General features: G+C 40.3%; 1 protein-coding gene across 1 annotated transcript in view; it reads left to right on the forward strand.

Annotated features, from left to right (window-relative positions):
* vps13c (vacuolar protein sorting 13 homolog C) overlaps nt 1-22,985 on the forward strand; it is a 389,552-nt gene that overhangs the window by 138,400 nt on the left and 228,167 nt on the right. The window contains 5 exon segments of the mRNA XM_073024838.1: nt 8,085-8,250; nt 10,322-10,429; nt 12,864-12,967; nt 13,560-13,727; nt 18,311-18,615. Of these exon segments, the coding sequence (XP_072880939.1) occupies nt 8,085-8,250; nt 10,322-10,429; nt 12,864-12,967; nt 13,560-13,727; nt 18,311-18,615 (851 nt within the window).

Consider the following 22,985-nt stretch of genomic DNA (forward strand, 5'->3'; position numbering starts at 1 on the left):
ATTTACATCTTTCCTGTAGGTAGGTGATCAAAACTGCACACAGTACTCCAAATTAGGCCTCACCAATGTCTTATACAACTTCAACATAACATCCATCTCCTGTACTCAATGCTTTGAGTTGTGAAGGCCATGTTGCCAAAAGCTTTCTTTATGATACTATCTACTTAATTTCAATGAACTAGGGACCTGTATTCCCAGATCTTTTTGTTCTACCACACTCCTCAGTGCTCTACCTTTCACTATGTAAGACCTACCCTGGTTGGTCCTACTGAAGTGCAACACCTTGCATTGTTTTCAGTAAATTCCATCTGCCATTTTTCACTCCCATATTTCCAGCTGATGCAGCTCCCCTTGCAAGCCATGATAACCTTCCTTGCTGTCCACTCCACCCCCAGTCTTGGTGTCATCCAGAAATTTCCAGATCCAGTTTACCAGTTTTGGTTGATCGAGTTTTGTGCCCAATATTCTAAAGTCAACCAAATTAGAAAATTGGCTCGTTATTGTCATATGTACTGAGGTGTAGTGAAAAATTTCTCTTGTATATTGTTCATATAGATCAGTACATTGTAAAACAACAACTGAATGCAGAATAAAGGTTTACAGAACAGAGAAAATGCATTGCAGGTGCACAGTAAGGTGCAAAGTCACAACAAGGTAGACTGTGAGGTCAAGAGTCTACCTTAATGTACTAAAGGAACATTCAGTAGTTTTGTATATAGCAGGATAGAAGCCGTCCTTGAGCCTGATGATACGTGCTTTCAGGCTTTCTTAATGAAGGGGGGAGAAGAGAATATGTCTTTTGTGGGTGGAATTGTTGATTTTTGGAGGCAGTGGTGAGTGTCCATGGAGAGAAGGTTGGTTTCTATAAGAGCTGAGCTGTATCCATAGCTCTCTGCAGTTTCTTGTGGTCATGGGAAGACCGGTTGTCAAACCAAACTTTGGATAGGATGCTCTCTATAATGCATCAGTAAAAATCGGTGAGGCTCAAAGGGGACATGCCAAATTTGTTTAGTCTCCAGAGGAAGTAAAGGTGCTGGGCCAGTTCAGGTTTACTCTTAGGAACTTGAAGCTCTCAACCCTGTTGACCTCAGTAGCATTAATTGAACAGGTTAGAATTTTATTCCCTAGAACGTAAAAGATTGAGGGGAGATTTGATAGAAGTATACAAAATTATAAGGGATATTGATAGGGTAAATGTGAGCAGACTTTTTCCACTGAGGTTGGGTATGTCTATGGCTAGAGGTCATGGCTTAAGGGTGAAAGGTGAAATGTTTACGGGAACATGAGGGGAAACTTCACTCAGGGTGGTGAGAGTGTGGAATGAGCTGCCAGTGCAAGTGGTGGATGTGATTTCAATTTCAATGTTTAATAGAAGTTTGGATAGGTACATGAACATGAGGGGTATGGAAGGGCTATGGTTTGGGTGCAGGTGAATGTGTCTGGTCAGTTCAAATGGTTTGGCATAGCCTAGATAGTCTGAAGGATCTGTTTCTGTGATATAGTTTTCCACTTTGGGAACATCGGATTGTCCTCTTTCGTACTTGGTCCTCAACACAATTGCTGATAAAGTCTGTGACTCTGGTGACATTCTCATCTAAACTGAGTTGTAGGCCTTTGAACATGGACCAGTCTGCTGACTTAGTAAGTCATGTAGAATCTCATCTATTTCCTCAGACCATCACTGTATGACTTTCTGTACTGGATCCTCATGCTTTATCTTGTATGTAGGGAGAAGGAGCACAACCCAGTCATCTGATGTACCGAAGTGTGGGTGGGGTTGGGGGGGGGGGTGTCAGTGGTACGGTAGGTGTTTTTGATGGTTGTGTAGCAATGGTCAAGAGTGTTTGAGCATCTGTGGGACAGGACACATACTGGTAGTATTTCAACCACTGCCACTAAAGCTAATTCTGATTTTGAGATTAATTTGACCAATTTCAGATAATCTTTTATAATTGTGTGCTGTACAGTATAATGTAAAAGGGCAAATTTAACTAGTTTATATGTATAGCATATTTGGAGCAGGAGCTCACTTTGAAAGTCCCTAGTTTAAATTTGGAGATCAAACTTTGGTCTGGTGTTTGTCATTTTATTTTCTCTTCCTTACACATCACCACCTATTTCAAATTAATTGGGTCACTGAGATTGTATCAGATGTTGTAAAACTAGTTGTTCATGTAAAATTTTGTGACGTAGGCTGCAGAAACTGGTTTAGAAACATAGAAAACCTATTGCACAATACAGGCCCTTTGGCCCACTAAGTTGTGCCGAACATGTTCCCTACTTTAGAAATTACTAGGGTTACCCATAGCCCTCTATTTTTCTAAGCTCCATGTACCTATCCAAAAGTCTCTTAAAAGACCCTATTGTATCTGCCTCCACCACCATTGCCCATTCCATGCACTTACCATTCACTGCGTAAAAAAACTTAGCCCTGCACATCTCCTCTGTCAGTCAAGCAAGCTGTTGCATACCAGATTATGTTCTCTTTAGAGTTTGCTCAGCATTAATTAGCACCAGGTGAACATTGGAGCTCCCTTTTAATGCTATTTTCGTAATGCATTTATTATGATTAAAAGAATAAATTTTACCTAGATAAATTGGTGCAGACACGTATTGGTCTTTGAAGGAAAGCATTGTTATACTACTTGCATTGTTTAAATGCTATCTTTTAATCATACTCACAGAGCATGTTTGTACATCCAGTAGTTGAAGTAGAAACTTGTCCTTATTCTTTTGTTAAATACAGCCACTTAAATCTCAAAGAGTAAGGCAAAGGGACAACCAATTTCTATGATCCTGAATATTGCCAAAGTTGAAAAAGTTGTTTCATAAACTAATCATGCAGTAGTTTTTAGGGAATAATGTGTAGTGGTATTGCAGAATTAGGCCATTTAGCCCATTCCGTCTTCTCAGTCCCAGTCTCTTCCCTACTCCCCAAAACATTTTATGCCCTGACTGATCAAGAATCTATCAACCTCTGCCCAATGATTTGGCTTCCACAGGCACTTGTGGCATCAAATTCCACAGGTTCACCACCCTCTGTCTAAAGAAATTCCTCCTTGTCTCTGTTTCAAATGGATGGCCTTCTATTCTGAGGCTGTGCCCTCTGGTCCTAGACTCACCTACCAAATGAAACATCCTCTCCACTTCCTTTATTCCCTCTCTGCCTTCTGTCAATCAGCCAATGCTCTATCTATGCTGGTATCTTTCCTGCATACAATGGGCTCGTAACTTGTTAAGCAACCTCATGTGGTACCTTGTCAAGGGCCTTCTGAACATCCAAGTACACAGCATCTACTGATTCTACCTTGACTATTCTGCTTTTTATTTCTTAAAAGAATTCCAACAGATTTGTCAGGCAAGGTTTTCCCTGAAGGAAACTATGCTAACTTGGGCCTATTTTATCACATGCCTTCAAGTACCCTGAAACCACATCCTTAAGAATTGACTCCAACGTCTTCCCCACAATAGAGATCAGACTTAACGAGCCCATAATTTCTGTTCTTCTACCTCTTCTTGAAGAGTAGAGTGACATTTGCAATTTTCCAGTCTTCCGGGACCATTCCAGGATCTAGTGATTCTTGAAAGATCATTACTAATGCCTCCACAATCTCTTTAGCCATCTCTTTCAGAACCCCAGGGTGTAGACCATCTAGTCCAAGTGATTTATCTACCTTCAGACCATTCAGTTTCCAAGGCAAATTTTCCTTAGTAATGGCAGCTTCACTCAATTCTGTCCCTGACACTGGAACTTTTGGCATACTGCTAATGTCTTCCACAGTGAAGACTGATGTAAAATAATTATTCAGTTCAGCTGTTATCTCCTCTCCAGCGTCATTTTCCAGTGGCCCAATATCTACTCCTCCCTCTCTTTTACTTTTTATATATATCTGAAGAAACTATTGGTATCTTTTTTAATATTATTGGTAAGCTTACCTTCATATTCCATCTTTTCCCTCTTTATGACTTTTTTAGTTGCCTTCTGTTGGTTTTTAAAAGCTTCCTAATCCTCTAACTTCCCACTAATTTTTGTTCTATTTAATGCCCTCTCTTTGGCTTTTATGTTGACTTTGATGTCCATTGTCAGCCATAGTTGAGTCATTGTACCTTTGATCCTTTGGGATGTATCTATCCTGCACCTTTTGAATTGCTCCCAGAAATTCCAGCCATTGCTGCTCTGCCGTCATCCCTTCGAATGTCCCCTTGCAAACAACTTTGACCAGCTTCTCTCTCATGCCTCTGTAATTCCCTTTACTCTACTGATACATCTAATTTTAGCTTCTTTCTCTGAAATTGCAGGGTGAATTCTGTCATATAATGATTCCTGGCCTCTAAGAGTTTCTTTCTTTCTTTCTTTTTTTAAAATTTTTTTTATTAGTTTTTCAAAACATTTTACAAAATTAAAAACCCCAAATCCCAGTGGGGAGCATTAATACAGTGCAAGATTACGCATACAATAACAATATGCTACAAACGAAGAGAATTTAACAAAAAAGCACCTAAATTAAAGACAAGTGAGCTTAGTGTCCTCCCCAATCCCCACAACACAAGAAAAAAACAACAACTCCAGACCAACCACCACACAATATAGAGAGTATAAGTCAGGACAGTCAAACTCCCAGACTGTGAATACACTTAGTAACAGAGGATAATAATGCCTACTACCAGAAAAAAAAGGGAGCTGAAAGCAAGGGACCGAAAAGAAGAAAAAAAAAGAAAGAAAAAAAAACCCTAGTCAAGAGGAAGGTTATGAAAGTACTCGATAAAAGGTCAGAGTTTCTTTACCTCAAGCTCACTAATTGGTTATGGTTCATTGAGTAGAGAGTCCAGAATAGCTGATCCCCCGGTGGGCTCAACAGCAAACAGCTCTCTTGCAGTTTCTTAGCCCTACCTACAAGGATTCTACACTTTGCGACGCTTTATCACCTCATTTTCAGAATTTGATTCTAAGGATCCCCTGTTTTTATCTAACTCCTCTATTAGGGCTGGTTTACCAGAGGGGAATACAATGTGCTAGTGCATAATCTTCAAACTTCTCACTCTATATCAGAGACCCCATGAATTCTAACAACATCATGCCAAGCATGGATGAGCATACATCTGACTGTTGTAGTATGTTGGGGCTTGGTTTTGGGGATGTTTGGCTGAGTGAGGGAGCTGATGTTGGTTCATTTATCCTTGTGTATTTGGAAGATTTTGCAGATTCAGCTTTGGTGATAATTTCCAGTACCTTGTAGATTGTTCAGCTCTCAGAACTGCTAAACAGGGCTAAGGTCACTGCTACTTTGATTGAGTTTTGTGCCAGGTCCAAAATCTTTATATTAAAATGCCCTTCTCTGAAGTCAGCCTGAAGGTCTACTGGGGCTTTGAATGTGGTGGTGAACTTCATTATTGATGTTTATCTTTGTTGAGCTGTGGCTTCCGAGTTATTAGAAATGGTCCATGTTTTCCAGGAGCTTATCATGAGTCTTTACTGTGGAAGGGTAATATAGTGCAGCTGGAACAGGTTGTTGGAGGACCTTGATCTTGTGGATTTGGTGAACAAGTCAATGCTTGGAGCTCAATCTCGGTGCACACGCAAATCTGAATCACGTTTATTATCAGTGGACTATATTGTGAAATTAGTGGTTTTCTTACAGCAGTATAGTGCAAAATAAATTGTGTGAAAAAGAATTAGCGAGATACTTTTCACAGATTCATGGACCACTCAGAGATTTGTTGGCAGAGGAATAGTTGTTCCTAAAATTTTGAGTTTGGATCTTTGGACTTCTGTACCTCATCCCCGATGGTAGTAACAAAAAGAGGACATGTCCTTATGTTAATGGATGCCATCTTCTTGAGGGGCAGCCTTTTAAAGATGTCATTGATAGTGGGGAGGGTTGTGCCTGTGATGGAGTTGGCTGAGTCTGTAAACCTCTGCAGCCTCTTTTAATCCTACATATTGAAGCCTCCATACCAGGTGGTTATGCAGCCAATAAGAATGCTGTCATACATATTTTTGTAGAAATTTGCTAGACTGTTTGGTGATATGCCAAATCTTTTCAAACTCTTAATGAAGTACAGCCATTGCTGTGCCTTCTTTGTGATCGGCCCAGGATAGATCCTCTGAGATGCTGACACCCAGAAAATAAACGTTGTTCACTCTTTCCACTGCTGACCCCTTAATTAGATCTGGTGTGTGTTCCCCGACTTCCCCTTCCTGAAGTCTAGAATAAATGGCTTGGCCTTCCTGACGTTGAGTTATTGTTGTGTCACCACTCAACCAGCTGAACTACCTCACTCCTGTACGAGATTCTGCCAACAATATTGGTGTCAATGGTGAATTTATAGATGTCATTTATTCAGTGCCTAGCCAAACAGTCTTAGAATGAGTTGAGTAGTGAGCTAAGCATGCATTCTTGAGGTGCACCTTTGTTGGTTGTCAATAAGTAATTACTGATCTACACCAACTGTGGTCTCCCAATGTGGAAGTCAGGGACTCAGATGCAGAGGAAGGTACAGAAGTCCAGGTATTCTGTGTCTATCTCTATACTGTAGCTCAAATTCTAAAGTCCTTGCTTCTGGAGTGTAGTTGGCAAGGAGTTCTTTAGTTTTGAAGATTAGCTCCAGTCCCATGGGAAGTTTGTTGGTGGTGAAGTACAGAAAGTTTCAGCAAAGTAGTGAGGCAATGATGTTGTCATTTATGTGGGCAGCTTTATTTGAGAAGGGTCTTCCAAGGTTTTTATTGATTGATGGGGAAGAAGGTAATGTAGGAATAGCAGACTGTCCTGCTTAAGAAATTGCAGGCAACCCCACATTGCAGAGGGAGTCAAGTTTATGCAAAACTATGCTTAATTGTGATTTTCTGTTACGTGAAGCTGTGTTATCTGTTTGTGCTTCAAGAGAACGAGTTGAAGCAACACGTTTTGTATATTTACTTTTTGTTGAATAAATTTTGTAGGGGAGTATTTTTATTCTGCACCTTAGGGTGTTGGAGAAGAAAGAATTTCTGCTGCCTAAACTGCTGAAACACCATTTAAAAAAATTGTAGTCATTAGCAGAATAATGAGGAGTGAGACCAGTGGTTGTTCTCCACTGAGATGTTTTTAGTTTTGTTTGAATGAGTATAGGTAGTCCCTGAGTTACGAACCTCTGACTTATGGACAACTCGTACTTACGACCCATGGAAGGAAGCGTCCGCCATTTTAAGTTGTTGCCGTTGACACTGTGTAGAGCGCTTAACTTTGTATTTGGCTTAAATTTTTCTAGTAAGATTCACCCTGACCTGGCCCCCCCCCCCCCCATTCCGGTCGGCTGGTGGCGCAGTGAGATCAGCGCCGGGCTCGAGAACAGAGGTTCCCAAGTTCGATCCATTGACTCCCATACCATCCGTGCCGGGTTGATGTGGAGCTCGCAACTCGACCTTGTAAAAGAAAACACTGCCACCTCCAGTTTAAATTCCCACGCGGAATATTGTGGAGGATCAAATGCCCAAACCCAGCACAGCCCCCACTTGTCCCATTTAGCCTGTCTCAGTGCGGTGGTCCTTAGGACCCAGCGGACTTCGGGACCCGCTGCTGGCAGTGTTTCTGTTCCATTGACGGGAAGCGATCGCGATTGAAAATAAAGTGGAAATAGGTGAAACGCCAGCGGTCATTGGAAAAGTGTTAGGCTACAGTCAGTCAACTATCGGAACAATTTTAAAGGATAACGGATAAAGTGTGAATAATGGAGCGTGTGAAAGGCCCTGCCCTGATGGAAGCTACAATTATTACTAAGCAACGCAGTGTTTTATTTATTGGAATATATATGTTTCTTTAGTGTTTTAAATGCATAGAAAGGTAAAGTATATACTATATACTAAGACAAACGTTTGACTAACTGACGCTAAATAATACCGGATGTACTTGTTCCGACTTATGTACAAATCTGACTTAAAGATGGACTCCGGAACGGAACTCGTACGTAACCCGGAGACAGCCTGTATCAGGAAGATATTTGATGAACTACAAGAATTACAAAAGGAATTTGACAACAGAGGCAGCAGTAATTATCTGCTATAATTATTGAGAAAATAAAATAGATCTTTTTGTTTTAATTTCCAGGTCACAGTTTCTTCACTTAATTTTCTGTTGCATGCAAAAGCCTTGCTTTCAACCATCAATTTCCTGACAGCTGTTATCCCATCAAGAGACGTGGCTTCTACTGATAAAGACCATGAAACAAAGATGCAGAATCAGGGGCAGGATAGTGGAGATGCCGCCAAAACAGGTAAAGGATATTTTCAGTGCCTGATATTTTATTAGTAACTGCTATTTATCATTCCTGATCAGGATCAACGTTAGCATTTTTTGTGAGGGACAGATAAAACATCAACTGTCTATTCATTTCCATAGAAGCCGCCTGACCTGCTAAGTTCCTCCAGCATTTGGAGTGTGTTTCTTTGGATTTCCATCATCTGCAGTCTTTCACGTGTTTATGTTTGTGTTCATTTCTTTTTGTTTTGTTTACCCTTCAGCTGGTTGAGATGCCAGTGCTCAAAGTGTGGGAAGCTGAGCCGAGAAAGCAAATTTACAAGCCTATATACATATTATTAAGAGTTGCACTAATTTTGTATAAATATTCATATTCATTGAACAATAGCACATTACACATGCCCTTTGGCCCAACCAGTCCGATCCCACCATGTTGTCCATCCATCTAATCCCAATTTCCTGCGTTTAACTCATATCTCACTAAACTCTGCCACTCTGTGCACCTGTCCTGGTACTTCTAAAATGATACTACTGAATCTGCTTTAACTACTTCCACTGTCAGGTTGTTCCATATACTTACCACTCTTTGCATGAAATATTTGCCCCTTAAGTCCCTTTTAAATAATTCCCCTCTCACCATAAAATGATGCGCTACAGGTTTGGACTCCCCTACCCTGGGAAAAAGATTGCTACCATGTACATTATCTATGCTCTTCTTGATTTTATTAAACTTTAGAAGATCACCCTCATTCTCCTGTACTCTAAAGAATAAGGATCTAGCTTGGACAAGCTTTCTGTAATATCCATGCCCTCTTTCTGGCAACATACTTGTAAATCTTTTCCTCGTTCATTCCACTTTAACCATGTCATTCCTATAACAGGATAACTGCAACTGTACAGAGTACTAGAAGTGTGACCTTAGTGATGACTTGTATACAACATATTTTATCAGCTCCTGTACTCTGCCCTGACTGATGAATGCTAGGTGCCAAGTGCACTTGTACTCCTGGGTTCCCTTGTTCCATTACATGCCCTAGTGTTCGAGCATCTGCAGTGGAAGTCCTTCGCTGGTTTAACTTCCCAAAATGCATATTCATATTTATCTAGAATTTTGAATCTTGAAATCCATTTGCCACTCCAACCCAATTCCCTAAGTGAGCAATCTACATTAACCTTCTTCGTTATCAACAGTATCCTAATTTTGTGTTATCTGCAGACTAACTGAATGAAGCCTTCTGCAATTGTATCCATTTGTTTATGAAGGAACAAATGACAATTGGCTCGACTCCGACCCTTGAGATACACTGATTCTGAGAAAGAACTTCCAGTCACCTCTGCTTCCAATCTGTGAACCAATTTTAAATGAAATTCAGTTCTGTTAGCTAAGGGAGATAATCCCTGACTTTTATAGTTTATTTCATCCCTTTTTGTGTTTTCAAAATATATTGAGCAAAATGCTTGAGCAGCTTGACTGTTCATTTCCTCCCATAGATGGTGCCTGACCTGCTGAGTACCTCCTGCATTTTGTGTGTGTTGCTCAAGATTTCTTGCATCTGCAGAATCTCTTGTTTCTCAAAAGGTATTGTTTGTTAGCAGAGAACCTCCAGGAGTGCTGTTGCTTTCCAAGATGCTTTCTGCCTGGCTTAGTTTGGGATCTAATGTACCCTGTTAGACAACTATTGTGTTATTTTTGCCTCCTGAAGCGACCTTGATACAAATGGAAATAGTCATTAGAGTACTTTTCGTATTCCATATTTCTAAGGGGGCAAAAAGTATTGATCCTTCAGTGAATCCTGATTTTGGTGTATGGTGTCTTTATCTGTGAGTTTTTTTTATACTCCCCATATAACAGATTCTAGAATTGAGTAAAAAAAATGCATGTAAATAATAGACAAATCTATTGTGGTTAGTGTGAAAGATCTTAAAGTCATATTTTGATTAGGAGGGTATTCTCCCAGTGTTTTTAAACATTTTAAAATAAAGAATCTAAACAGTTCACCTGTTTCAGAGCAAAATATATTTATCATCTTGTATTATTTTGGATATAGCTATTTAAATCATCTGCATGTTTTGAATTCTTTTGGCAGTTTTGAAAAGCTCAAAGGAAATAGATTTCAAGATGTTTGCCAAGATGGATGCGTTTAATGTAGTTGTGTGTGATGAGATATGCAATATTGCAGACATTCGAGTACAAGGTAAGATGTAGCCCTTTTGTATTAGAGTCATAGATGAAATTAGTGCATAAGTAGACCCTTCAGCCCATCAAGCTGATTCTGACCATCAGCTACCAATTTATATCCATAGAAACATAGAAAACCTACAGCACAATACAGACCCTTCGCCCAATTACCATATCAGCCATTCTAAAGCGAAACAACAGCGAGAGAAACATTTAACAGACAAAGAAACATTCCTACTCGTAACAAACCAAAGAAGCCCTTTTTAGTAACATACACAGGACATTGTACACCTCTTAAAAGATCCTATCGTATTTGCTTCCACCACCATTGCCAGTAGCCCATTCCACGCACTCACCACTCTCTGAGTGAAAACTTACCCCTGACATCTCCTCTGTACCTACTCCCCAGCAACTTAAACCCGTGTCCTCTTGTGGCAACCATTTCAGCCTTGAGAAAAAGCATCTGACTATCCACACGATCAATGTCTCTCATCATCTTATACACTTCTATATACTCATCCACATTCTCATCAATTCCCACACAGTTTTGCACTAAGCTATACGCCAAGGACAACTTATGGTGACTAATTAACCTATCAACCTAGATGTGGTAGGAAACTGGAGCACCAGAGGAACTCCATTTGGTCATGAGGAGCATGCAGACTTTGCTTGTACAATACCTAAGGTTAGGATTGAGCTTGGGTCTCTGGTGCTACAAGGCAGCAGATTTTCACTGTGCCTCCCTTATCGAGATGGAAGATTATTTAGAACAAAATCTTCCACGTCATTGGTTGTATGATAGAATATACACTCTGCTCTGGCCCAATTTCATTCCTCTAAATTCAATGAATTTCAGATACAATGTTCACCTACATTGCTCTGTCACTGATACTGTGCTGTTGACTAGGATGAACTTTTAAAACAAGGAAAATTGCCACAACTCAACTGTATTTATAATTTTTCTGTTTTACAAGTTACCAACCAGAAATAGAACTAAGGTAGTTGGCATTTATAATCAAAAGTATAATATGTCAAATCATGTGAGGTTGATGAAAAAGTTTATTTGGATTAACTTGCATTTCTCCCTCACTAAAAGCTCTGGGAATTAAACTGAAAGTGAGTATAATGAGTTGCATACTGTTGAACCCACTGCTCTGGATCTTGTGAACAATAAAACTAAAAGTGAGGATTGGCTACTGTTGCAGTAATTAAGACATCTGTAAGTAATGGCGTGAAGAGGTTGATTAAAGAGTGACATAAGACTCCTATATATCTGTAGGTAATAGAATGGGCTGCACAAAGTCAACAGGCCATATGTTACTGGCGAAGTTCATAAAGCAGAATGAATGGCACAGTGAGGCATGGGCTTGGGCTGGTAGAGATTTACTGTCAATATTTAAATATAGCTGTATCCTCGGACTTCAGATACAACTCGGAGTCCTGCCACTTGCAGAAGTTTTCAGATGATTTGGCAGTTGTGGCTGTATCAGCCGGGGTGAAGAGTGGTGGAAAACTTGGTTGAGTGGTGTGGCTGAATTACCTGCACATCAACATCACTAAGACAAAGGAGTTGGTGGTGGACTTCAGGAAGGTGAAAACACTTTGCATTCCCATCTCCATCAAGGGAACAGATGTGGAAGTCATCCGGGACTACAAGTACCCATGAACTCACCTGGACGACAGACTGGACTGAAAATACAGGGACTCTGTACGAGAAGGATAGCCGATTATACTTCCTGTGAAGGCTCTGGTCATTTAACATCTGCAGATGTTCTACAACTCAGTGGTGGCCTGCTCGGGCAGCAGTATGAGAGCAGCTGATGCCAAGAAGATTGATAAGCCTGTCAGGAAGGGTGGTTCTGCTCTTGAGGTGGAATTGGAATTGGATTCCCTAGTACTTGTGTCTGAGAGGAGGATGCTGCAGAAGCTACGGAGCATTATGGACAATCCCTCTCATGCTCCCCCCCCCCCCCCCCATGACATACTGAACAAACAGAGGAGTATCTTTAGTAACAGACAGATTTCACTGAGGTGCACAACTGAACACCACAGGAGATCCTTTCTCCCTGTGGCTAGAAGACTCTATGACTCCTCCTCCTCTTCAAGTATACAAGTATCTGGTTTCATTCCACATCTGTATTTTGCACTATTACCTTTTAATGCACATTTTGTATTTTCTTCTGTACCTCAATGCTTACATTTTATATTTTAATGTCTATATTTCTGCTGAGCAACCTTGCAACAATAATTTTCTTTGGGATAAATAAAGTTTTATCTTATCTTTGACCAGGTTACAAACCAGTGATGTAATGACAGTCTGTACAGGTTATTCTCATGATGCTCAATGCTGTATTAACAATATGCCATTGAAAGCTTTGAAATGTGTTTAAGCAGTCTATGTACATCTTCACTTTTTGCCTCATTACTGAATGCTTTCCATAACTGTACAGGTTTGGATGCATCCATTTCAGTGAAGTCAAAGCAGACAGAATTCTTTGCCAGACTTAGAGATATTATTGCTATTGATGTTGATTCAAAGACACTACATAAAAAGGTATTTTTTTTTACATTTATTCATGGTGTTTCTTTTGGTTATTGGATTTTACATCACCTGAATATCATATGTATATCTGGAATTGTATTTGATTAAACACACTTGCTGTGGTGCAATGTTCATTTCCTTGCACTGCACTATAGAGGCACAAAAGAATAAAAGCTGTACTTGTTTTTTACAATAACAGTCTTTCAGAATGGATGACCCTCAAATTGCAGATTCCATAATTGATTGGGATGAAGGAATGTGGATTTGAGGCTAAATTCAGGGCAAATGAGAAGTTTAGGTATTGGGCAGTGTGAGCCTGGAATTTGTCATCAGTGCTTATGAATAAAGCAGAGACAATGTCTATATTTGAAGTTAGGTAACTAGGCAGGTAAATAAACTAGGAATAATGGATTTTGAATTTGTATTGATGTCATTGAAGCCATTTCTTTGGTTGTTGTGTGAGTAAACTGGCCCATTTTGTAATTCTGTTCCTTAAGTGTAGTGATGGGGCAAATTGCAATATCAGGAGAAATGAGTTAGTTATTTAGTACTTAATCTGAAATAACAATATCTCAAATCAACCATTGCTCCTTTTAATTCCTAGGCTGTTTCCATTGTTGGAAATGAAGTGTTCAGCTTAAATGTAACGCTGTATCCGAATGCTATTGATGATGAAAACTATGCTGATATGTCAAAAGTGGACGGAAAAATCACTTTAAGAGTTGGCTGTATTCAGATTATATATCTGCAAAAATTCCTCATGACACTGCTGGTAAGTCTAGTCTGTTCAAAGATGCACAAAGGGTGGTTATTTGGACACTTGTGTATGCTCCTCCACGTCTGACCTTCAGCATTTTCCTGCAGCATCCCTACATCTCTCTATAGCTTTGCTATCTTGAAATTTATAATTTATTCAAACTCAGTAACTGAGCCTTCATGGACATCTGAGGTGGAGAATTAAAAAAAAAATCCCTATGTTTAATTAAATTTTAATTGTAATTTAGTGTAAGTTATTAAAAATGATTTCTTTCTTCATCACAGCATAATTTACTGTTTCTAAAATTTCAGCAAAAAATCTTAATATTCAAAATGCCTTTTTAATACTTTAATTTGCAAACTTGTTAGCCATACCTTGTACATTCTCATTTAAATTATTTATATAAATGACAAGCAACAATGGGCCCTGCACTGATCCCTGCTGTGCACTGGTCAGTCTGAAAAACAACCTTCCACCATCACCCTCAGCTTCCTCCCATCCAGCCAATTAGCCATGCATTCATAGAAACATAGAAAACCTACAGCACAATACAGGCCCTTCGGCCTACAAAATTGTGCCGAACATGTCCCTATCTTAGAAATTACTAGGGTTACCTGTAGCCCTCTATTTTACTAAGCTCCATGTACCTATCTAAAAGTCTCTTAAAAGACCCTATCGTATCTACCTCCACCACCATTGCTGGTAGCCCATTGCACGTTCTCACCATTCTCTGAGTAAAAAACTTAATCTCCTCTGTACCTACTCCCCAACACCTTAAACCTGTGTCCTCTTGTGGCAACCTTTTCAGCCCTGGGAAAAAGCCTCTGACTATCCACACGATCAATGCCTCTCATCATCTTACACTCCTCTATCAGGTCACCTCTCACCCTCCGTCACTCCAAGGAGAAAAGGCCGAGTTCACTCAACCTATTCTCATAAGGCATGTTCCCCAATCCAGGCAACATCCTTGTAAATCTCCTCTGTACCCTTTCTATGGCTTCCACATCCTTCCTGTAGTGAGGCGACCAGAACTGAGCACAGTACTCCAAGTGGGGTCTGACCAGGGTCCTATATAGCTGCAACATTACCTCTTGGCTCCTAAATTCAATTGCACGATTGATGAAGGCCAATAGACCATACGCCTTCTTAACCACAGAGTCAACCTGCGCAGCTGCTTTGAGCGTCCTATGGACTCAGACCCCAAGATCCCCCTGATCTTCCACACTGCCAAGAGTCTTACCATTAATACTATATTCTGCCATCATATTTGACCTACCAAAATGAGCCACTTCACACTTATCTGGGTTGAACATCTGCCATTTCTCAGCCCAGTTTTGCATCCTGTCAATGTCCCTCTGTAACTTCTGACAGCCCTCCACACTTTTCACAACACCTCCAACCTTTGTATCATTAGCAAACTTACCATCCCTCCACTTCCTCATCCAGGTCATTTATAAAAATTATGAAGAGTAAGGGTCCCTGAGGCACCCCACTGGTGACTGACCTCCATGCAGAATATGACCCGTCTACAACCACTCTTTGCCTTCTGTGGGCAAGCCAGTTCTGGATCCACAAAGCAATATCCCCTTGGATCCCATGCCTCTACTTTCTCAATAAGCCTTGCATGGGGTACCTTATCAAATGGCTTGCTGAAATCTATATACACTACATCTACTGCTCTTCCTTCATCAATGTGTTTAGTCACATCCTCAAAAAATTCAAACAGGCTCCTAAGGCACGACCTGCCCTTGACAAAGCCATGCTGACTACTCCTAATCATATTATACCTCTCCAAATGTTCATAAATCCTGCCTCTCAGAATCTTCTCCATCAACTTAGCAACCACTGAGGTAAGACTCACTGGTCTATAATTCCCTGGACTATCTCTACTTGCTTTCTTGAATAAAGGAACAACATTCGCAACCCTCCAGTCCTCCAGAACCTCTCCCATCCCTATTGATGATGCAAAGATCACCGCCAGAAGCTCAGTAATCTCCTCCTCACCTCCCACAGTAGCCTGGGCTACATCTCATCCGGTCCCGGTGACTTATCCAACTTGATGCTTTCCTAAAGCTCCTGCATATCCTCTTTCTTAGTATCTACATGCTCAAGCTTTTCAGTCTGCTGCAAGTCATCACTGCAATCATCAAGATCCTTTTCCATAGTGAATACTGAAGTAAAGTATTCATTACCTTTGCTGTTTCCTCCAGTTCCATACACACTTTCTCACTGTCACACTTGATAGGTCCTATATTCCTTCACACCTGATCCTCTTGCTGTTCACATACTTGTAGAATGCCTTGGGGTTTTCCTTAATCCTGCCTACCAAGGCCTTCTCATGGCCCCTCCTGGCTCTCCTAATTTCCTTCTTAAGCTCCTTCCTATTAGCCTTATGATTTTTTAGATCTCTAAAATTACCTAGCTCTCTGAACCTTTTGTAAGCTTTTCTTTTCTTCTTGACTAGATTTATTACAGCCTTTGTATACTACAGTTCCTGTACCCTACCATAACTTCCCTGTCTCATTGGAACGTACCTATACAGAACTTCACACAAGTATCCCCTGAATATTTGCCATATATTTTCTGTACTTTTCCCTGAGAACATCTGCTTCCAATTTAAGCCTCCAGTTTCTTGACGATAGCCTCATAATTCCCCTTACTCCAATTAAACACTTCTAACTTGTCTTTTCCTATCTCTTTCTCCAATGCTATTGTAAAGGAGATAGAATTATGATCACTATCTCCAAAATGTTCTCCCATTGAGAGATTTGACACCTGACCAGGTTCATTTCCCAATACCAAATCAAGTACAGCCTCAACTCTTGTAGGCTCATCCTTCCTGAACACACCTAACAAACTCCACCCCATCTAAACCCCTTGCTCTAGGGAGATGCCAATCGATATTTGGGAAATTAATATCTCCCATCAGGACAACTCTGTTATTATTACACCTTTCCAGGATCTGGTTCCCTATCTGCTCCTTGATATCCCTGTTACTATCGGGTGGCCTATAAAAAAATCACCCAGTAAAGTTATCGACTCCTTCCTGTTCCTAACCTCCGCCCATAGAGACTCCGTAGACAATCCCTCCATGGCGCCACCTTTTCTGCAGCCATGAAACTATCTCTGATCAACAGTGCCACACCCGCAACTTTTTTGCCTCCCTCCCTGTCCTTTCTGAAACATCTAAAACCAGGCACTTGAAGTAACCATTCCTGTCCCTGAGACATCCAAGTGTCTGTAATGGCCACCACATCATAGCTCCACGTACTGATCCAAGCTCTAAGTTCATCTGCTTTGTTCACAACACTCCTTGTGTTAAAATATATTATTTATTCAAATGGATAAATGATTTGACCTTGTCTACTGTGCTGAATATTTGGTAGGAGAAAGTGTGAAAAGATAATTATTATGGATTCAAAGTACATTTATTATTATCGAAGTATGTATGCAGTATACAACCCTGAGATTCGTCTTCCCGCAGGCAGCCATGAAACAAAGAAACACCATGGAACCTCGTTCAAAGAAAACATCAAACACCCAATGCACTAAAAATAGCAAATTGTGCAAGCAGCAAAAAACGAGCTAATAACACTTAAAATATCAAACATCAAACCGCTGAGACCTTGAAACATTCTAGAAATATTTAGTTGAGTTCATTTCAATTTAGCGCTGTGTTTTTGTTGGCTGCAGAGGCAGTCTGTGTTGAAGCGCCCTGATCAAAATCGTGTAAAATAACTATTTAAAACGAGTAACCAGAAACACGTAAGATGAACTGCAGAGTCCTCTAAAAACATGTCCAATCCAAGAGTCATGCCAATCAAATCTTGCACAAGCCCCAAGAATCCTGCACCTTCATCTGACAGCAGTGAGCGTAAGGGAGTGGAGGACCGGTCAAACGCAGACAGACGGTGCTGAACACTCACTCACCTTCTGATCTTGTCCTCGTTGATTTCAGTCTTGCTTGATGCTTTTTTCAGTGAGATTGGCCAGTAATGGAGCTGATCATGAGTTCGCACTCCACCATTAGGCCACACACTCTGTTCTGAACCTTGCTTTCAACCACACCAAATTCCCCCTAATGGTAACTAATTCATTTCAAATTGGACAGTGTTGATCCCATTGAGCACATAATCAAGATTTGCTTGACTTACAGTGCTGCATTGTCTAATTTAGGATCCAATGGCAAAGAATACTCCTCTGCCTGTTGAGTTTATGTGAAAGAACATAAGATCATATTTTGAGTAGGAGTGAATTCTCCCATGTAAAACACAAAATGCCAGAGGGACTCAGCAGTTCAGGCAGCATCTACACAGGGGAAAAAAGCAATCAATGTTTCCAGCTGAGACTTCATCAGGACTTCCTCTTATCAACATCTTTGTTTTATAAAGTAATTTGAACAGGTTTTGTGCCAAATCTAAATTAAAGTAGAAAGATTCAGTTTATGGAGAGGTGCATAACATTAATAGCTGGTTGAAAATGTCAAAGCTCACTCAATTTAAATTTATTATGAGGAAAATATGTTTTTAATGTGCTCATCTGGAACTGAAAAGTGATTGTAATACAGACATATCATTTCTTGATGTATTTCCTTTTAGAACTACCTTGACAACTTCCAAGCAGCAAAGCAACCATTAAGTGCAGCCACAGCACAGGCAGCAGAAAAAGCCGCCTCCACTGTGAAGGATTTAGCCCAGAAGAGTTTTAGGCTGGCAATGGACATTAATTTGAAAGCCCCAGTTATCATCATTCCTGAATCTTCCATCTCTATGAATGCCTTGGTTGCAGATTTGGGGTTGATCACTGTTCAGAATAGATTCACTCTGATTCCAGGCAAAGAATTCTCTGTACCACCAGTCTTAGATGTCATGGATATCAACCTAACACAACTAAAACTTTCAAGGTTAGTTTTGACATTTTTATCTTGCTCCTTAAAATGTTTCGCAGATTCAAATAATTTGAGATCAAATTTTCTTAAAATATATTTCAGTCCATGTAGGAATATTTTGGTATTCCTTAGTGTTTTCATACAATTGTGTGCAGTATTTTGTGTATATTTGGCGTGACTTTATACATGAAATGCAATTGAATTGTTGTACAAATTTAATCTTTTGCTACTCTGTAGCTGCAGATCAGATTCAGTTTACTGTCATTTATAAACCACAAATACAATGCAGTTAAAAAATGAGACAACGTTCTCCGGAATGATATCACGAAAAAGCAAAAAACAGATCACACAAGAAAAACTACATAACGTTTGGTAATCCCCAATCCAGTGTCCGGAGAGGCTGCTGCATATTGATATTGTCTTAGCACGTTCCCCGGAAAGGAACTACAAACCCATCAGACAAAACTAAAGCTACAAGACCTACACAAAACCACATAGTTACATATAGATATAGTTAACATATAGTTTCAACAGTGCAGACAATACCATAATTGATAAAAGACTGACAAAGGCCACATAATTATAACACATAGTTTCAACAGTGCAAAGCAATACCGTAATCTGATAAAGAGCAGTTCATGGCACGGTTTAAAAGATTAATTATAACCTAAAAATAAAATGGCTGTAAAGACTGGATGGTAATAAATCCGAATCAGATTTATTAACACCGGCATGTGTCGCAAAATCTGTTAACTTAGCAGCAGCAGTTCAATATGATACATAATATAGAAGAAAATAATAATAATAAATAAATAAGTAGATCAGTTACAGTATATGTATATTGTATAGATTAAAAACATGCAAAACCAGAAAAAATGGATGTTAAAAAAGTGAGTTAGCATTCATGGGTTCAATGTCCATTTAGGAGTCAGATGGCAGAGGGAAAGAAGCTGTTCCTGAATCACTGAGTGTGTGCCTTCAGGCTTCCATACCTCGTACCTGATGGTGACAGTGAGAAAAGGGCATGCCCTGGGTGTTAGGGGTCTTTAATAATCGACGCTGCCTTTCTGAGACACCGCTCCTTGAAGATGTCCTGGGTACTTTATAGGCTAGTACCCAAGATGGAGCCGACTAAATTTACAACCCCCGCAGCTTCTTTCGGTCCTGTGTAGTAGCCCACTCCCCTTCCCCCCCCCCCGCCCCATACCAGACAGTGATGCAGCCTGTCAGAATGTTGTCCATGGTACATCTATAGAAGTTTTTGAGTTTTTTTTGTGAAGTACAATCACTGTCTTGCCTTCTTTATAGCTGCATTATAAAGCAGTCTTTATAATGCTAGTGTTTGTACACATAGTTTTGTGATCATTTTTCTTGTTAAAAGAGGATATAATTTGCAGTGGTGAATTGCTCCCAGAATGATCTATTTGTAAGTGTGATTGTAATAAGATCAAGTGTAGCTATAATGTGCGATGACAAACTTATCAATTCACTACTCAGTTGTCATTATCAAGACCGAACCACACAGGTCTGCAGCAGAAGGGTGTTGGAAATTCCAACCCTCACTGCTGTCAGCAGTGGGAAGGGACGGTCATTTGACTAATTGTTGCATTTGCCGATTGTGCCTTTTTTAAAAGGCATTCCTCAATCCTCACTCCCCCCCCACCCACTGCCACTCTAGCTCCCTTCATTATAGAATATGGTTATTAAAGTGTAACAAGTTTAAATGAGACCAAAATTTGTTTTCATGGATTAGGATCTGAAGAATTGAAGTGTAAAGCAATATGAAATAAGCACAAACAGCTGGCAAAGCTGACCAACCCATATTACTTGTTTTTAAATAGAACTTGACTCCAATATATCTTTTATATATCTCCTATTGTACATGTAATGTGTAATGTTACTCAAGCTATTATGAAATGTTGCAGAATAAAATGAAAATGCAGTGCCTGTCGTGACCAGAATAATGTGCTGACACTTTGAAACTAACCAGGCCTTGTATAAAACTTAAAATCCCATTTAACTTTTTTGTGTTGCTGTTAAACATGTGACCAAGCTAACTGAATTGTTTGATGCTTTTCTATCCACAGCACAGAAACTTTGCCCATATTTTTGTGATTCCGATTATGCTTGCAAAATGTGTTATGAAGATGGTGCCTGTGAACCACAGTGACATGCTGCTGCCTGCTTCCAAAACTTCTAAATATATCTTTTTTGAATTGCTCGCACTGCACTCTGCAGAGTGTAATTCTCCTTTAAGCAGCATACTTTTGAACAGTCTTAATGAACTAGAGATTTCATGATCTTCTTGAAGACTTGATGGACTTGACTCTCAAGCATGCAGTCTTCCCCAACTAGAAGCCCTGGATGAACCATGAGATCCACAATCTGCTGAGGACCGGATCAGTGGCATTCAAGACTGGCAACCAAGTAAGGTACAAGACATTCAGGTATGATCTCCGAAAGCCATCTCACAGGCGAAATGGCAGTTCTGGGCTAATCTTCAATCGCTGAAGAATGCTCGATAGCTGTGGTAGGGTTTGAATGTTATTACCTCTTACAAAGTGAAACCAAGTGACATACTGTAGGCGACAGCAAGGCTTCACTTCCAGATGAGCTCAATGCCTTCTATGTTTGCTTTGACTGTCAAAACATGGAGAAGCACTTCTTGAACTCCTGCAGCCCCCAATGACCCTGTGATTTCAGTCTCCGTGGCTGACATGAGAGCATCCCTCAGGGGGTGAACCCACAGAAACCATCCGGCCCAGATGGGCTACCTGGCCGAGCACTAAAGACCTGTGCTGATTGACTGGCTGGTGTGTTCATTGATATCTTTAATCTCTCACTTTAGCAAAGTACCCACCTGCTTCAAGTAGCTTTTAATTATACTGCTGTGTAAGAAAATTGTGGCAGCCTATCTCAGTGACTATCGTCCAGCAGCACTTACATATACTGTGATGAAATACTTTGAGAGGATGGTGATGAATCATATCAGCTCCTGCCTGAGAAGTGACTGGGATCCGCTCTAATTTGCCTATCGACACAATAGGTCCACAGCAGATTCCGTCCGATTGGCTCTTCACTCAACCTTGGAACATCTGGACAGCAAAGATGCATACATCAGGATGCTCTTTTTCGACTACAGTGTGATGTTCAATACTAACAATAAGCTTCAAGACTTTGGCTTCAATAGCTCCTGTGCAACTGGATCTTGATTTCCTCACTTGCAGATTCCATTCAGTTTGGAATGGCAGCAACATCTCCACAATCTCTATCAGCACAGGTGCACCACAAGGCTGTGTGCTTAGCCTCTTGATGTACTTGCGACTGTGTGGCTAAGAACAGCTCGAATGCCATATTTAAGTTTGCTGATGACACCACTGTCATTGGCCAGATCAAAGGTGGTGACTTATCAGCATATAGAAGGGACATTGAAAAACTGACTCGGTGCCATAACAACAACCCCTCTTTTGCTCATTGTCAACAGGACTAAGGAGCTGATTATTGACTTCAGCAGGAGAAAACGAGCGCCATGAGCTGGTCCTCATTGGGGGATCAGAGGTGGAGAGGGTCAGCAACTTTCAATTCCTCGGTGTTATCATTTCAGGGGACCTTTCCTGGACCTGGCATGTAAATGCAATTATGAAGTGCAAGTAGTGCCTCTAATTGGAAGTTTACTAAGATTTGGCATGTCATCTGAAAATTTGACTAACTTCTATAGGTGTGTGGTAGAGAGTATACTGATTGGATGCATCACAGCCAGGTATGGAAACATAAATGCTCTTGAATGGAAGGTCCTACCAAAAGGTGTGGATATGGCCCAGTCATTCACAGGTGAAGCTCTCTGCACCATTGAGCACGTCTACTGTACATGGAGCATTGTCGCAGGAAATCAGCATCCATCATCCGGGATCCCCACCAACCAGGTCATACTCTGTTCTTGCTGCTGCCATTAGAAAGAAGGTAAAGGAGCTTCAGGACTCATACCACCAGGTTTGGGAGCAATTGTTACCCATCAACCATCAAGCTCTGGAACCAGTGGGAATAACTTCACTCAACTTCATTCAAGTTCATTCGGCCTATCACTAAACTGTTCCCACTCCCTATGGACTCACTTTCAAGAATTCTTCATCTCATGTTCTTGATGTTTATTGATTAGTTACTTATTAATATTTCTTTTCTATTCTTTGGTATTTGCAGTTTGATGTTTGTCCAGCTTCTTGGGTGCAATCTTTCATTGATTCTATTATGTATGTTGAATTTACTGTGATTGCCTGCAAAAAAACAAATCTCAGGGTTTATATATGGTGACATGTATGTACTTTGATAATAACTTTATTTCAACTTTAAGATTGGAATTACCAAAGAGAGATTAGAAAGTGAAGGTG

This window comes from Hemitrygon akajei, chromosome 21 (assembly GCF_048418815.1).
Source record: "Hemitrygon akajei chromosome 21, sHemAka1.3, whole genome shotgun sequence".
Taxonomy (NCBI): Eukaryota; Metazoa; Chordata; class Chondrichthyes; order Myliobatiformes; family Dasyatidae; genus Hemitrygon; species Hemitrygon akajei.